General features: G+C 43.1%; 1 protein-coding gene across 2 annotated transcripts in view; it reads right to left on the bottom strand.

Moving 5' to 3' along the window:
* The window catches only part of LOC147883135 (NAD(P)-binding Rossmann-fold superfamily protein), a 117,701-nt gene that overhangs the window by 61,709 nt on the left and 37,786 nt on the right, over positions 1-18,206 (bottom strand). For both annotated transcript variants that reach the window (XM_087399779.1, XM_087399780.1), the window contains 2 exons: positions 4,814-4,961; positions 4,485-4,697 (listed from right to left, as the gene is read on the bottom strand). In XM_087399779.1, coding sequence (XP_087255905.1) covers positions 4,485-4,697; positions 4,814-4,961 — 361 coding nt within the window. The remainder of the gene's footprint in view (positions 1-4,484; positions 4,698-4,813; positions 4,962-18,206) is intronic.

Raw genomic sequence — 18,206 nt, 5'->3', positions numbered from 1 at the left:
AACCAATCAATGTGCTCTATCTCATAGATGAATCCGGCATCTAAGAGTTTTTCCAATTCGTCATAAACCATGGTGCCATATTTTGGATTTGGTCAATAAGGTCCACATACCTTAGGGTGGGCACCTTCCCTAATAGGTATCGTGTGTACTGCCAATTCTTTTGTCATGGGAACTCAACTTATGCAATCTTAGCAGAAACGCTTACAAAAGAGAGGTAGCAGAGGATGTAGCATAAATACAAAAAGGAAAAACTGGCTGCAAAACAGTCCATACAGTGAGACCCAAAAGAGAGGGAGCCAATTCTTACATTATACTTTAATCGAGCATTTCAAAGAAACAAGTATAGGAACGTGCTTATGTATCCCGATGATTAGGAGATTATTGTAGAGGGGAGAGAAATAGACTTAATAGCCTCAAATAATGAAGCTAAGTATTTGGCCTTGATATATGGTCTGAAACACTTGGGGTTCTGAAGCCTTGTGTTTATGGGCACTAGGGACTCTTTGCTGGTAATATGCCACATGCAAGGAACTTGGTAGATGCACAACAAGACACCCAAGCCAGGAAGAGGCAAAGCAATTATGCAGACAGTTGGAGGTAGGCTCATTCTACACATTACGAGAGGATGAAATGCCCGGGCTGATGCATTAGCTCAAGGAAGACAGTTTGAGTTATGGTTTTAAAATCAAGGTTAGAGGATATATATAAAATATATATACTTACCTACAAGAGGGACAATCTCCTAAGAAGACGTTGATACGTCAAAAAATGTAGTAAGCTCTTGTGCACTGTACATAATAAAGGATAGGCACATAGATATGCACTTTTATGTTTTGGTCTGGGTTATGGGATACAAGAGACTACTTCTGGAACTATGATGAATGGCTGTATATATTTCAAGATAAATTAAAAATGTTTTTTTTGCAGGGACACATGGAAAATGATGAGAAGCAGTGTGGGTACACCCATATCCAGAGCATTTGTGGTATCCAATGTGTGACAGAGTTTTTTGTGTGTGACTTGATAAATGTTCTTTTATTACCTTGTGTCTTAGGTTTCCTTTGTTATGAGTGGTTTCCATTTGATGGGGCTCATATGAGTATCCCATGTGTCAAGGATGGATTCATTATATGTGATAGATTGTGGGTAAGTGTTGGCTTGAAGGGAATGTGCATTAAATCTGAATGTGGGGCACTTTTTGCCTTGGTGTATGTTTTTTGGGAAAGGGAAAGAGTGGTTTAATGCATGAGATGAGGTGGCCAGCAAATGTGGGAGTTTTGCATGGATGTGCAAGCAGCCTACGTGATCAGGTGAAATGCTCAAAGGAAGTGGGGAGCTACCATGTTACGTGGTGGAAGATTTCTAGAGTTTCCAAAAGAATAATGAATCCATGGCTGTCTCAAGGAAGGGGTTGGCATGCAAATGGGGGAGACCCTAACATCATAGAAGAGGAGAAGTGCGATGGGAGAAGGAAGAAGTGTGGTTGCAAAGAAATGCACTTCCGCGTGACGTGCTGGTCTTCTTCAACAATGATGTTCTAAGGGAACTAGACTCATCGTAAGGTAATGAAAGGCCAGTGTTGATTGTGATTCATTCTAAGGAAACTGAATGACTTCTTTGCGATACGTTCTTGTTGTTGTGATCATTTGTTGATTTAATCGTGGGATATTTCCTGAGAAGAAAGCTTGAGTGATGGGCTAGTTCACAACAATGGTTTCACGATCGAAAAAAAAACGTTCTTGCTGTTGAATGAAAGATGCTCCTACGTCATTCTCTGATTGACTCTGACTTCCTGATAGTAAGAGAGAAGAATGACTTGCTACTGGTGTCTTTCCTCTATTGGTGAGGCGTGAGAACGATTAGTATGCCAAATGATTGATCGGATTGCGTTGAGTCAAGAGTTTGTCAGGTTGCTATTACTAGATTTGAAAGTTCATTTGAGATTCTCCTTGGTTGCTCTTCTCAAGTGACTGGATGGTGATAAGGCAGAGGCAATTTAATACAGGCGCTGATTTGTCTATGGATCTACCTACGACCACGTGATTGGTGGGTTGCTGAGTTGACGAGGAAGCTTGATCGCTGACTTGTATACGTCATTAAAAGAGTTTTCTTGCTAGCTCCATGTGCAATTTGGTCTAAGACAAGAAGACATCTGTGAAGCTGTACGTGGTTGGTTCTTGATGCAGATATAGAGAGACTCTTCCCAATGAGCTGCGGATTCATTTCCTATATTTTTTTGTTTCTTGTGCTGTCAGAAGTGCTGTCAGAAGGTGCTTGTGAGTGTTACGTTATCCTGAGATTTTTTTTGGATTGGATGTTCGTGGGCTTTCTGCTTTGTGTCTAGGAAAGTTTACAATGAGATTGTGTCTGGCACGATTCCTGTAATTTTGGATCCATGCTCTGGATGGTGTGCTAAGCTACTGTCACTTGGAGCCAGATCACACTGCAATTCTGATCCATGATTGCCCCGACCTCAATATCTTCCAGTCTGAAGATTAGCTGTTGTTTTTAGCCGTGTTTCTCTTTTGTTTTGTCAACGTCCAAACAGGAACAAAAAAAGTTGCTTGTGAAGGCTAAGCCTTATAAGTTATTTGGGGATACCTTATACAAAATGGAAAAACACTTGGTGCTAAATAGAGTGATTGGGAAGAGAGAAGCACAAAAGTTGATGGAAGTGTGTCATGAGGAAATCTGTGGGGACTACTTTGCATGCTTCGTGGTATTATATCGTCACGGGCTGCATATTTTACTAGGGGCTCAAGACACCCACCAACCACCCGTTGTCGCACGAGGCGGCTAGAGAACAGTTTCTACTTAATTTATTTTGATCCTCATCTTGTATGCGTGGAGCTCTCTGTTGTTTTATTTTTTTGCTAAGGCCATTTTGTATCGGACAATATATATGGCAATATATATCCGGCAATATATATTTCCATGTTGCACCTTATTTTTTTAATGGGCTCATTTTGTATGGATAGTGCCATCCCATTTTTTGTAACAATAATATTTTCAAACTATAGATACGCAATCTCCATGTCAAATTATTATTTTGAAAAGGCTGAAAGTGCTTCATGTTGAATTGTCATACCTTTGAAGTAAGATTGTTAAAAATGCAATGTTTGTTGAAAATTGTTGAAGTAATTAGCGTGGATACATTGATTGTGAAAATTACTGAAGTAATTAATGTGGATGCATTATTATTGTCATACTTTGAAGTGGAATTGTAAATAATGCAACATCTACTCCACTTAAACAGGGTCTACTCAAGGAACCATAACATCATCGCCGGTGAGCCTCGAAATTCTTGATGGCAGATGTCACATCTCCAACGATTTCCTGCTCTCATTGTAACGTACTTGCGTGCTGCTGTTGATCCTCCATTCCTCTCTAGAGAGAATACAGCCACAAAGTTTTTGGTGGCCGAGTACTTTTGTTAGAGATATTCAAGAATGGTGTACCACTTGCCATGCATGTCAAGCTTTTGGGAGGAGAGGGGCCCGCCTTGTTGAGAAGAGCAAGAGGATGGGAGAATTGGTTGCATGCACCATTGTGGGCTTATCACATTACACATAAGGTGGCCACACGTTTCACCCCCATTCCATCTGGTATATGGAACAGAAGCAATCTTGCCAATTGAATTGGAACTACCTTCTTTGAGATTGGCTATGGGGCACAACTCAGATGTAGCAAAAGCATCTTCCGTAAGGATATTTATTTTGAAGAGGCTAGATGAACAAAGGAAGGAAGCCTTAGTTTCAAATGAAGCGCACCAAAAGATACGAAAGCTAGTTTTCTTACCAATGTGTCTCCATCACCCCTCTTTCATCACCTATATAATCCTTCACCACCTATGGAATTTTCACATTCTCCATGCAACAAGAGACGTTTAGAGGTTTCTATGATTTAATCTCATTAAGCTCTCTTACTGCCGGAAAAGAAAAAAGACCTACCTCAGTAGATATTAGATATACTGCGAAGCAACTATACTTGCATATAACCCTTGGATTGCATGAAGTGCCTGAGGTTAAACCTAAAATGGTAGCTATAGTTGGCAATGACAACAAGAGAGCTACTCCTCTTCTGATGGCACACAAATCAGGAGAATGTTCTGAACATAATTAAAAGGCAAGGTGATTGTTGAGAGTAGGTGATTGTTGAGGTGATTGTTGAGAGAAAGCTCTCCTTTGTAAAACTTGACAAGCAAACAAAGGTACTGAAATGACTATCATGTATACAACATGTCATACCATACGAATCTGCCAGACAATTGTACATCAATTGATTCAACAGGTGGTACGAAGCATGCAACCTTGAACTAAGAACAAAGTGATATCTTTAGCCAGGATTCCTTCAAGGGGAGTCCTTCCCTCACGTCTCCTACTTGAAATATGTCAATTTCTTCCCAAACCGCACGAGATAACAACCTGGCATGCAGATCTCTAATCTATCGATACCAGTAAAGGTTTCAAGTGTCATGAAAGTACCTTCGTATCAATATTGTCAATGCAATCAAGCACAATGTCTGGTTGATCTCCCAAAATGTCCTCCTCACTTGAAGTGTCAAACATTTGTACACGGGCATCCACATCACATTCTGGAAAGAACCGACGTATATGATCACGCAAACAAGTTGCTTTGGGCAACCCGACATCTGCCCTGGTTGCTACTGCATGGCGATTTAAGGATGACAATGAAACCTGCTTAAAGCAAAGCGTAAGTTACACAAGTGTAATAAGCACATGATCTAAACAATACAAAGATGAAAATTTAACTTGTTCATATTTTATTCAACAGTCTAAAATTAATCCCATACCTGATCAAAGTCCACCAAACGAAGCCTTCCTATGCCTGATCGTGCCAACATAGCAGCTGCATGGCTACCTACTCCACCAAGCCCCACAACGACAACAAAGGCATTGTGCACCTGCAATTGAGAATCCACACCAAAGAATTGGATATTCCTGTAGCAACAGACATCAATGAATCTTCTGAGGACATCGAAACCAAGTATAAATTTTATATTAATGTATAGTGCATACAAGCTTGCTAAATGCTCTTGAGGAGCGCTAAAAATAACCTTACACACAGAGTGTAGTTAAACAACCAGTTGACAATATGCAATGGTTCACGTCAGAGCCAAGGGATCTATTAAACCTCAGCTATCACTACCTCTGGTCTTGTCAATCCATAGACTGCTACAAGCTAAATGCTCTTGAGGAGAGCTAAAAATAACCTTACACACAGAGAGTAGTTAAACAACCAGTTGACAATATGCAATGGTTCACGTCAGAGCCAAGGGATCTATTAAACCTCAGCTATCACTACCTCTGGTCTTGTCAATCCATAGACTGCATGAAACAATAACCCTTTTCGGTCAAGCATACTATGAAATACAGATAAAAAGAGAATTGGCTGCTTCACAGCATGCTTCTCAGAATTCAAACCTAAGGTAACCCCGAAGCAAGTGACTACGGTGGGCTATATGACCAGTCAATTCTTAGATCCATGTGAGCATAAAAGATCTAAGCAGGCCATGCCTTGAACAAAGGGGAGTGCCCGTAGAATATCTTTCTAGCACTATTATTATCATGCTCTCAAATTGGGCATAGGGTAGAATTAGTGTCTAGCGCAACCTAGTCTGTACCATACAGATGGCACAAGTACTAATATGTATTGGAAAATTTTTCAGGTACGTCTACGTCCCCTTTTGTACACTATTTTTTCTTCCCCAAAGAAGTAGGGAGGGGGAGATAGGGAGGCAGAGGGAGAGGGAGAGGGACAAAATATTAGTGATTGCAATTGCAGGCCATCTCCTAGTGGTTCTAGTGATGCCCTATAGGCCATGGTATGTGCCTTGTAGGCATAAATATAGGCACTTGTAGTGTTAGTGCCTTTTAGGCCACATAGGACACTTAGTCCTATGTGACACCTAGGACACTTAGTCCTAGGTCTAGGTACTTGAACCTTGTACTCCTTTTTCACTATCCTAGTTGACGTGACGACAGACTCTATCGACTCTTTGTACCTTTCTCTCTCTCTCTCTTTCTATTCAATCGATCCTACAGTGATATCAGAGCCACGTTCGACTCGTCTCCTGCCCCCGGATTTGCATCTGCTTCCTATATCTTCTTCTGTACAGTCCCGTACGATTGTATGGACATCCGTACAGATCCTGCGTCAGAATCTGTACGTCCTCCACCCGCGGCTTCCGTACTCACTTGCATCGTACAATCTACATCAGACAACCGTACATTGGACACCCACCATACGAAACATCATGTACATGCTCCGTACTGTCGTCGTGCACCTTCTGTACAGCCCGTACGTTGTGCTCCGTACATGCGCCGCCGTACAGTCACTTGCCTCGTACCTGGATCAGTACAGCCATACTTGTGATTCCCTACACCAGGCTTCCATACAACAGACGTACATGCTTCGTACAATCTCTATACATTGTACATGTGCCGTTTATTGGACTCCGTACTACGCTACTCACTGTTCCGTACAGTGTACTTGTATCCGTACAACAACGTACTTGCTTCCGTACACTGCCCTCCGTACATGCACCATACAAGTTTAGCACATGTGAAAGCTATATTCAAGACCACCTCAAAATTTGGGGCTCTTGAGGATTTTTGTTATCCTTATCTTCCTTCTACTGTTTGAAATCATCTCAAGCCGTTTTGACAGCTTGAAAAGCCTACATTTTGAGGTCCATACTTTGAGACAGGTGCACTTTTGCAGTCAATTTGTGGACAGCAAGTCCTAATTTTGCAGTTGCAAGCCTTGAGGCTATTTCTTTTGGGATTTGATCTGCAATTTATTGTTTGATTGCAACACATTGGATCAGATTGGAGAACATTGAGTCACATTTGAAAGACATTGAGTCAGATTTTTAGACATTGAGTCTTTTCTGGAAGACATTGAGTCAGATTCGCATACATTGGGTCACATTTGCAAAATTCAGCAAAATTTGGGGCTTTTCTGCATTTGCCCTCTTTTTGGCCTATTTGCCCTCAATAAATTTGGGCCATTTGCTAGATTTGCTGTTTTTGCAGTGAGCATTGCCTGCCACAGTCACATTTGGGTCAGATCTACATTTGCCCTTTGATCTGGGTTGGAAATTTGCAGATATTTGCTGTCATTTGTGCCAGCTTTTTGCTGTGATAGCCTTGAGGCTTTTGGGTTTTCAGGTCTCTTTCAGGGTATCACATTTGCTATGGCTGGAAACAATCAAGATTTATTTGGAGTTCTTCGTGAAAATGATAAGTTGGATGGCACCAACTATCCGATATGGTCTTATCTCATGAAACATATTCTTGTTGCAAAGCATTTGTGAAATATTGTTTCTGGGGTTGATCTGAGACCAGCCACTGCTACAGTGGTTGCCTCTACTACTGGTCCCTCTGCAGGGGGTACTCCTCCTGATGCCTCATACTCTAGCACTCCTGTTGCTGCTCTTCCAACTCAGGAACAGTCAAAATGGGATGCAAGAGATGCAAATGCACATTCATGTATTGCTTTATCATGCGAGAGAATCATTATTCCACACATCCGGTCTTGCAGGACAGCAAAGGATGCTTGGGATAAATTGGCTTCTCTCTATCAGATTCGCAATGAGGCACGTGTTGCATATTTGAGAAGGCAATTATAGGAAGTCAGCATGAATGAAGGTGACTCTATGGATGCATACCTGACAAAGGTCAAGGACCTCATGGAACAACTTGCCAACATTGATTAGGTGGTGCCAAATTCATTGCTTGTCAGTACCACATTAAATGGACTACCAGATACATATCAAGGGTTTGCTACAACCCTTCGATTAGTGGCCATGGGTAATCCAAACCCTTTGATCAGCTAGTTACTTCGCTTTTGCAGGAAGACCAAAGTAGAGCTAATAGACAAGCCATTATTCCAAATCATGCATTTGCTTCACAGCAGACAGGCAGAGGCAAGGCTTCCAAGCCTATGGGCAAGCCAAAATCTCCACATAGCAACTGCAATTCCTCCCATGCATCTAAAAATACAACAGATAAGTCAAAGAAGAAAAGATGCAACTATTGTCGCAAGCATGGACATGACATTTCAAAATGCAGGAAGCGCATTGCTTCGGAGAAAAAGAAAGCAGAATTCACGGTTAATGCCTCTCATGCTATTGAATCCCATGAGCCGGAAGATGCTTCACATGCACATGCTCTTCAGGATGATTGGGCATGGGCTGTCCATTGCTCATTTGATCCCTCCAAAGCTGATGCATTCTTTACTGCTAATGATGCTCAGTCCTAGTACTTTGATAGTGGTGCTTCCAAGCATGTCACACCTTGCAGACAGTTGTTTCATTCTTTAGCTGATGCACCTTGAGGGGGGATTGTCACATGTGCTAATAATGCTTCATATGCTGTAAAAGGAATTGGAGATGTGCAGCTCACATCCATTTCAAGCCATCCTGTCACTCTGACAAATGTTCTTTTTGTGCCTGGAATTGAAGTCAACTTGATTTCAATTTCAGCAATTGCCACTTCAGGTTTCACAGTTGATTTCAATTTCAGCAATTTTTTATGGCTACAGATGCCTAGTTTATGATCTTCGTGATGACAATGCCATAGTTCTCACTGGCACTTTGCAAAAAGGGCTTTATCACCTTGATCATCACTCAGCTGCACTTTCTATTGAAGCATTTGCTATTTCAGATTCACAGCTTGCTGAAACTCATCTTTGGCATGAGAGAATGGGTCATCTCAATTATAGAGCTCTTGCAAAGCTACATTCACAGCAGATGGCAAATGATGTACCTCAAACTCACACAGTTTCCAAACATGTGTGTGAGGGTTGTCTTTTGGGTAAGATGCATCGGTTTCCTTTTCAAAAGAATTGTCCAAAACTCTCACAAAGGAAATTGCAGCTAGTACACAATGATGTCTGTGGCCCCATGAGGACAAATGCCATTGGGGGGTACAAATCTTTTATGACTCTCATTGATGATTTCACAAGATATTGCTGGGTATATCCTTTAAAAGCCAAATCTGAAGTTTTATCATGCTTTCAGAGGTGCTTGAATATGGTTGAGAATGAATCAAGATGCAAGCTTGTCACCCTCAACACAGATAGGGGGGGAGAGTCTATGTCAAAGGAGTTTGATGCATTTCTGTCTTCACGGGGCATTATTCACTCATGTACTACTCCTTACACTCCTCAGCAGAATCCTATTTCTGAAAGGAGAAACAGGTCCACAATGGAGATGGCCAGATGCATGCTTAAGGCCAAGTCTTTGCCCAATAAATTTTGGCTTGATGCAATGATGTGTGCCAACTATGTGCTGAATAGATCACCTACATAGGCATTGAAGACTGTTACACCTTATGAAGCATGGAAAGGCAAGAAGCCTTCACTTTCACACATGAGAGTTTTTGGGTCTCTTGCATATGTTCATGTACCATCTCAGCTGAGACATAAGCTTGATGACAAGGCAATCAAATGCATATTTATTGGTTACAGCCAAGAGAGCAGAGGGTATCGGTTATACCATCCAAATACTGGGAAGATTATTGTCAGTAGAGATGTAATCTTTGCTGAACATTTAGCTTCTCCTCTTGTGGACTGCAAAGCTAAGCCAGATGTTGACATGTTTGATGCCTTTGAATCTTGGTTACCTTTGCCATCCTCAGAAGAGGACTGCCTCCTGCAGACCCTTCACCAAGCAATAATCAGCCACTACCTCATGCTGATTTGCAAGTTTCTCTTCCAGCACAAAATGATCCCACTATTCATGATGCAGTCATTGAAGAAAGAGCTGTCAATAGACAGCAAAGGCAAGTTCCCAAATGGCTTCTTGATACATTGAGGGACAGCAAACAAGATCAGCCTTTTGCTGCCCGGACAAGATCAGGGAATAGACAGCATGGTCACTTTCTTGAGTTTGCACTCCTTGCTACAGCTTGCAATGAAGAGCCTCTGTGCCATAAAGATGCTTTTGACAGCAAAGAGTGGATGGATGCAATGAGAGCTGAGTTACATTCAATTGCTAAAAATGACACATGGGAATTAGTAGATCTCCCTCCCAGCAAGCATGCCATTGGTACCCGGTGGGTCTACAAATTAAAAAGGAAATCTGATGGTAGCATAGATCCCGTCTTGTTGCAAAAGGGTATGCCCAACAACAAGGCATTGACTTTGAGGAGACATTTGCTCCCACATCCAGGATTACTACCATTAGATGTGTCATTGCCATTGCAGCCCATCATCATTGGCAAGTGCACCAACTTGACATCAAGACTACTTTTCTTCATGGGGATCTGCAGGAAGAAGTATATGTCACACAACCTCCTGGCTTTGAGGTTGTTAATTCTGAAAATAAGGTATGCCGGCTTAGAAAAGCCCTTTATGGTTTAAACTAGGCACCCAGGGCATGGTATGCCGAAATTCATGCACACTTACTATCCCTTAATTTTCAGAATAGCCACACAGAACCCACTCTTTATGTCCGCTGGAGTGGATCTGATTTTTCAGTGCTGATTTTATATGTGGATGATATGCTCATCATGGGCCCAAATACTCAGCAAATTGCAGCTTTCAAGGCTGATTTGCAGCAGGTTTTTGAAATGTCAGACATGGGACAGCTCCACTATTATTCGGGCATTCAGTTTGCTCATTTTGAGGGGGGTATCATGATGTCTTAGTCCAAGTGTATTGGACAGCTCCTTGATCGTTTTCAGTTTGAGGATTGCAAGCCAATCTCTACTCCAGTTGACCCTGGCTTCAAATTCTCAGCTCATGATGGGAGCCCACCATGTGATATCACTCTTTATCAGCAGGCTGTTGGATGCCTTATTTATTTATGTCACACCAGACTTGACTTACAATATGCAGTATGTCAGCTCAGCAGATTCATGCACATGCCCAATTCACAACATTGGCAAACAGTGAAGAGAGTCTTCAAATATCTCAGAGGCACTCAAGATTTAGCCCTCTTCTATGGTGATCAGGGCTCACTTACCATGCATGCTTACACAGATAGTGACTCGGCAGGATGTTCCAACACCAGAGTGTCACATACTGGCAATCGTTTTTTGCTTGGCAATTCATGTATCTCTTGGCTCAGCAAGCCACATCTAGCTGTGACGCTGAGTACAGCAGGGCAGCTTTCACCGCTACAGTAGAGTGTGTTTGGCTTCGACAGTTACTTACAGATCTTGGTATTCACCAGACATCCTCCACTATTGTCTACACTGACAGCAAGAGTGCTTTGGCCATTGCGCGTAACCCAATGTTTTATGCGCATACCAAGCATATTGAAGTTCATTATCATTATGTTCGGGAGCGGTTGTCAACAGGAGACATAGAGTTGTCCTATCTTCCCACAGAGGACGACATAGCAGATATGTTTACAAAGGCACTTCCTCGTCCCAAGTTCGAAGTCTTCCGACATTCTTTACACTTGGTTCCCTTTAATACATGATCTGACATCCCTTGTACATTCATAGGTGGCTATATCCTTTTGGATGAACATGTGCCACCATGACCAGAAAATACCAGGTATTCTAAGACGTTTCCAGAATACTTCAGCCCATCCCATGGAAGGGGGTTTGTGGCCATCTCCTAGTGGTTCTAGTGATGCCCTATAGGCCATGGTATGTGCCTTGTAGGCATAAATATAGGCACTTGTAGTGTTAGTGCCTTTTAGGCCACATAGGACACTTAGTCCTATGTGACACCTAGGACACTTAGTCCTAGGTCTAGGTACTTGTACCTTGTACTCCTTTTTCATTATCCTAGTTGATGTGACGGCAGACTCTATCGACTCTTTGTACCTTGCTCTCTCTCTCTTTCTATTCAATCGATCCTACAGCAATGACTAATCAGCATCAACGATCAAGTAGATCGTACAATAGTTGAACATCATACATGGAACTAAAGAATACACAACGAGATTCAACTTAAAAACTGAAACCAATTACTAGATCGAGATCAGAGATCGTAGAACATGCTATAGCAACAAGTCACAACTCAAAGATCTACACTATAGTCTACAAGGCTGTGTGGACCATCGGAACGACTAGAGGAGGCTATGTTGGCTTAAGGAAGGGGCAGCAACCAGCCTTGAAATGGGATGAGAAGGGAGGCAAGGCAAGAGCACACAGACAAGTGCTGAATCAATTTAAAGTGACACAAGGATTTTAAGGTACGGGTTATATTTTCTAGGTATACAATTAAAGGAAGGGTGATACATTCATCCCTTTTTTTTAATTACACAAATATAAATGCACCCAACCAAACTTGTTTTTTTTTTAAAGCCACACTGTACCGTATGAAATTTTTTATGCAATCAGAACTACCTTGAGCCAAGCATTAACTACGGTGGCTCCCAAGTCGAGTCTATTGCCCCTGTATATTCACATGTATTTCAGAATGCAATCGTGGACGCTTGCAATGTTTTAGGAGAGGGGTATGTCACGAGGGGGTGATTTCTGGAGCATACATGTTGGCCTGCATGTGGGCAGGACCCTAGGAAAACAAAGAGCGAGGTCATGGATTGCTTGATGTGCTAGAACCCCTAGCAAATTGTGCCTTGGGGGTGAATTTGGGGGTTTCGGCCCAAGAGGGGGCAAAGAACCCTTAGGATCCTCAAGTTTGTCATTGGTTTGGTCCCACTAGAGGGAGCAAGGGGCAAATGAGCTTTAAAGTTGGTCATTGGTGTTGACCAACTAAGGCTTAGGGGCAAATTAAAGCCCTTGGAGGAAAATGAAGGCGTGGACTGCCACGTGGCATGCCCATGCATACCAAAAAAGAAATGAAGCCTGTGGAACAACGTGGTGGGTTGGCGACGGGAAAAAGGACCTCGTGAGAGTTTGATATAGAGAATTGTCACACGGGATAGGTATGGCGGGCCCCACGGATTATACACGACGGATAGTGAGCAGATTGGCTCCCGTATGAATCTGTACACAAATTGGGCTGCTATACAGCCATACAAACAGCCCGTACGTTGAGAAAGGGCATTCATTGAGCAGGCTGTACGGAATAAGATAGAAGCTATTGCACGGGTTGTTCGAAAGGGTTTCCAGTACGGGCTGGTTGAAGGCCATGGGCTGCAAGGTGTTGACCTTAAGGTTGTACGGGCTTACAACACCCAAACATTTGCATTTGTATGGGCTGATGTCAAAGTGGTTGAATGAGAAGGTTCTCAGCTTGGCAAGGCACCCATAGGATTCACGAATGTTTTGCATTAGCTCATGAATCAGCTTGGTTGAGCTCCTAGCTGGTAAAGGGCTCACTCATGCTTTCTACTGATTGCCCGTGAGGCTGTGTTTTTTAAGAGACTTGCTTGGCAGAATGGTTTACAATGAAAGCTTGCAGAGGTTGTTCATGCTTCTAAGCATCGTGGCCAGTTCAATTATGCTTTTACCCATTAGGTGGGTATTCCAATGAGTCCATGAACACTTTTGGTTGGCTAGAGAGTGTGTGGTCCTGCAAGGGCTGCTAGTAACAGCTCTTGTGTTCTGATGCAATTGTTTGCACTGAGAATGGATGCCTATGGTCACATGGGTGTGAGAGCAGAGCCCTACATGGCTAGTGTTTTGTGATACTAATGCCTACTAAGAGTGGGAAGAGCACTGAATGCGAGTGAGACTGTACTCATTGTGTATCCTATTTGCTGGCTTTGGCAAGTAGCATGTTCCATGTGGGAATATGTTTTTAGTTTCTCTAGGAGATGAGTGGTTGCTAGGCAGATGGCACATCTTGAGTACATCCTCATTGTTGAGTAGGCAGGGGTCGGGAATCCATGCTTGGAATTGGAAGTAACCCTGGAACCCCGAGAGGGATGGTACAGGTGTGACTAACATAGTGTTTGTTGTGTTGTGATGCTAGTTCTCTTATGGAAATCAAGTTTGCCCAAGGGTGGTCACTAGTGACAGTTCCAAGCTGTGTGCAAGCTTCCTAGATTAGGGATGGACACCTACTGCCTGGAATCATGAGAGCAGAGAACAGTAAAGGCTTTACATGGTATGTGGATGCCCACTGGGATATGGATTGCCCAAGTTGTAAGAAGGAATGTATCCTTTACGTAGCCTGAAATTCTGGCTCTCTCACTTAATTAAAGAAATACCGAAAGGGGTGCCAACATTTGGGGCCGATCTGTGTCTTTGTCTTGGTGCAGGGGCACACTAGCTTCCAATTTGTTAATTGTGTATTTGCTGAGTACTTGCTGTAAATAATACTTGCTGGTTATTTGTAGTTTACTGCCCTTTCATTTATTGAAGGCCGGTTTCAAAGTACCAAAACTATTAGGAGGTACCTTCGAGCTTTACAGGTGTATCAAGAATCTTTTCAGTTGAGGAAAACTGATTAGAAGCTGAGCGGATGTTGGTACTTCTCCCAAGACATAAAGAGGAATCTTTATTACATTGACAATGGTCAAGAAAGTTGACTTTGGTTAACTAGAATAATATTTGTTTTACTTTTGCTTTGCATTTGTAAAAGAGAACTATGGGAATGCCCACAAGGGACTAGGATTAGTCCAAGATTAGAATGCATGCATTTGGCTAACCTCTAATGGGTTTAAGTGTTGGAATTTGTTTGTTTTGGCGTGTAGGACCTTGAAGGGTACCAAAAGGCCCTAAATTCAAGGGGCAAGTGCCAAAAAGCAGGTCCCACAAGGAAAAAATCAAAAAGTGGCGCCCCTACTTGTATGGAGGGCCCACTAAGGCTAAAAAGTCCATTAAAGGCACCCCACATAGGGGAAAGGCGCTTTAATAAAGAAAAGCAGTTAAAGCTAGCTTTATGTAAAAGGTAGCCTAAAAAGCAAGTTTAGCTTTTGTAAAAGCACAAGCTAGGCCAAGTCTATAAAAGAAGGGCCTCATGGCTCCCAGCTCATTCAAAGTTATACTCAGCTTTATCTTCTTCTCAGAGCCCATTGTACAACGTATTTTCTATTGCAATAAAGACCTTCAGGGGGGTCCAGCCCTTATTTCCAGGCCCTAGTGTGTGTTCTATGTTCCCCCTCTCTCAATTTATTTTGTTTCCCAGAAGAAATCTGCTGCTGCTCCTCATTAGACGAAGCTATCAGATGTTGTTTTCCCCTAATATCTTTGAAATTCGAAATCTATCTTGGTGATTATCTACTGCGAATTGAGGATCTAGGGATGACCAATTTGTTTTAGGGTTTCAAGGCTGATAACCAATTTGTTTTAGGGTTTTTGATCCAATTTCAAGACCACTCGAGCTGAGGTATCACTGTCGATATGGCCCACCTAATACAAAGATCACAGACGCCCCACCACCCCCACAGCGAGAGATGACTCGACAAACACAGGGACAAGACATCTTCACATCCCATCGGAATGCCTCCATGGCACCTGAATATGTTTCCCAGCACTAGTCTTGAGTGGCTGAGAGCTTTTAGGTTTTGATGTTTTGAGATTATTGGTATCATTATTTATTTAGCACTCAACAGGGGCCTTAGCGAGCCCTTTCTCAGCCAATAGTTTCTTGTATGAGTTCCCTCTTTTACTGTACTTTCACTCATAGGCCCATGAGGCCTCCCGAAGACGTTAATACGAAGTTCTGTTGCAATCCTCTCAGCTCCGCACCCAGCCTCGCCATTAGCTCCATCATCAGCTCCGCGCCCAGCCTTGCCATTAGCTCTGCCCTCAGCCTCACCACCAGCAGCTCCGACCTCAGCCTCACCATCAGCTCCTGCATCGTGCCATCTTTGCCTCACACCCACGCTGCAGCTGCGCTCTTTGGCTGCTGCACCATTGCCGCACATCGCCACGCTGCTGTTGTTGCTTCGCGAGCTGCGCCAGGGGCTCTAGACCCCCCTCCATGAGCTGCTATCTGCGCCAGGGGCTTCAGGCCCCCCCGTGAGCCCTATTGCCGGCAGCAGGGGCTCCAAAACCCCCCGTGAGTTGCTAGACAAGGGGCTGAAAAAGACCTGCAAACAGAAGGGAGAATAATCAAACCAACAAAATGGGCTCCAAGTGAAGAGATTCAAGATCGCAAGAAGGGGTTTAGACACCATCAAAGCTGCCAATAAGGGGACATAGGAGAGCTCACCGGATCAGAAAACAAAAGGTGAGAAGGACCGGAAGTATAGCCTCGTTTGGACGAAGGCAAAGAAGATAGAAGACCCGAGTATCAAGGCTTGCATATCAAGACTCAAGGAAGTATGCAAGATACAAGACATTGAAATTGAATGCCTACGCAAGAAGCTGAGAGAGACTAGAGGAGACGAGCTCTCAAACCTCCAAGCCCAAATGCAAGATGAAATAAAGAAATGGCAAGAGGAGATGCAAACCAAATGGACATGTGAAAAAAGTAAAATGTTGCAGGACATGAATTGTGTTCTAGGTGGAAAAACCAGTCATTTGGCCTCTCAGATTGAGATATTAGAAGCCCAGGTTGCTGCCCTTAAAGATGAGAATGACAAACTGAAGGCAAGTGCACATTGGGAGGAAGGGGAGTTTCAGCCACCGTTAAACGAGGAGCTGAACACCATTAAAGAACAAATGCAACAGCTCAAACATGCAAAGGGGGTGCCAGAGAAGGATGCAAGATCATTGATGTGCTGAAATCAGAGAATGAACAGCTCAAAAGGTTGCCATAGAAGGGAACAGCCCGTATGAGAGTACACATGATGATATCACAAAGTTCTCCAGAGGGTGGCACCCTCCTCCTTGGTGACTTCAATGCACGCACAGGGGACAACCAGGTGGGACTACTTGACTTTGCATCCAATTCCCTCATAGAACCAGATTTAGATGCAGTTGAGCTCGGGATAGTGAGACACTCAGCAAATGCTCCACACGTGACAAGGTATGGGCGGCACCTACTTGTGATGGGAGTAGTATATGATCTGATCATATACAATGACCTCCATCATCTGGTGAACTCACTTGTTTCCCGCATGGAGGGGGGGCAAGCACAGTGGACTACCTGATGGCTCCCTTGCCTTCACATCTCAAATTCACGACTTTGTAGTACCTGTTGGGATATCTCAAGGTGTATGCCTCAGGCACACCTTATGTTTCTATGTGTGAGTGCTAGAGGCACAGTTAGGTGCCCACAAGCACAGTTAGGTGGTGGAGAGCCACATAGGATGATTGAGAGAATCTAGGAGCAGATTGAGGAGATGATTGTGGAGCTTTGAGGTCATCAGTGATGTCAGTGAGCATGTATGAGGTGCCTACTTAAGGACCTCACTCTTCTTTATTCCACAAGCAAGTAATGCAAGTATTCTGAGTTTGTGTCTACTCTTTGCTTTCCTTTCAGCTTACCAACATGGTATCAGAGCCCTTTGATCCCCCTTGAGCCCATTTCTGTCACATCATCATCTTCTTCTTCATCTTCTTCTTCCCCATCTTCCTCCTTCTTCCAAAAATCTTTGAGAGCTTGGTTCTCCGCCTACAAACGACCATTGCCCAAACCCTCTGAGCTGGAAACTCCTCTAATATGGGCGAACTTCCACCTGCAAGCAATTGAAGAAAAAACGTCTGTGGTGGCTGCCATTCCCCAAACAGCGCATTTTTCGCCATTTCTTCTATTGCTCAATACTCCCTGCCTGCTCCGCCATTGCCTGAGCCCTCTTAGGAGTAGATGGGCGACCTCAAGACGAAGATTTTAAGCCATTTTTCAGGTCATTTGGTTCAGTAACGAGGGAGAAATCGTCAAAACTCAGGTTCAGCCTGTAGCAACTCTCCCGAGCAAAAGTGCGCACCATTTCGTCCAACCTCTGTGCTGGACCCTCTCTGGTATATGAGCTTTTTTTTGCTTCAAAAAGCCCTCTTTTCCTTGCTTTGAAGAGTGAGCTACAAGCCCTCCAAGTTCAGCCTTTTAGTTTTGACAGTTTTGGACAAGTTTTTGAAGATGATGCTACATAAAATGCTACTCTAGCATTTCTGGTTTTTTGAAACTTTCAATAACTTCAGTACAAGTGTGGCTTCAGTTTTGTTTTGAATTGCAAGACCTGGTTTTGATTGGAAAGTATTCATTTTAGCCACTTCTATGAAGCATGTAAGAAGAAGCATCATTGATTGAATATTGGTCATTAGTCTTTGCTACATCAAGTGCTCATATTTTGGAAGTCTTTCAGTTATTTTTTGCCTTGTAAGAAAGAGAGATAGAAACTGCCCAATATCTGGGTTAGACCCTCTCATGGCTATCCTATTGAATCTAGAGAAGTTCAATGGAAAGGGCTTCCACACATGGCA

The sequence above is a fragment of the Dipteris shenzhenensis genome, chromosome 28 (assembly GCF_047967505.1).
Source record: "Dipteris shenzhenensis isolate YYH24624 ecotype China chromosome 28, Dip_SZ_1.0, whole genome shotgun sequence".
In the NCBI taxonomy this organism is placed as follows: domain Eukaryota; kingdom Viridiplantae; phylum Streptophyta; class Polypodiopsida; order Gleicheniales; family Dipteridaceae; genus Dipteris; species Dipteris shenzhenensis.
This window is presented reverse-complemented; position numbering and strand designations above follow the sequence as displayed.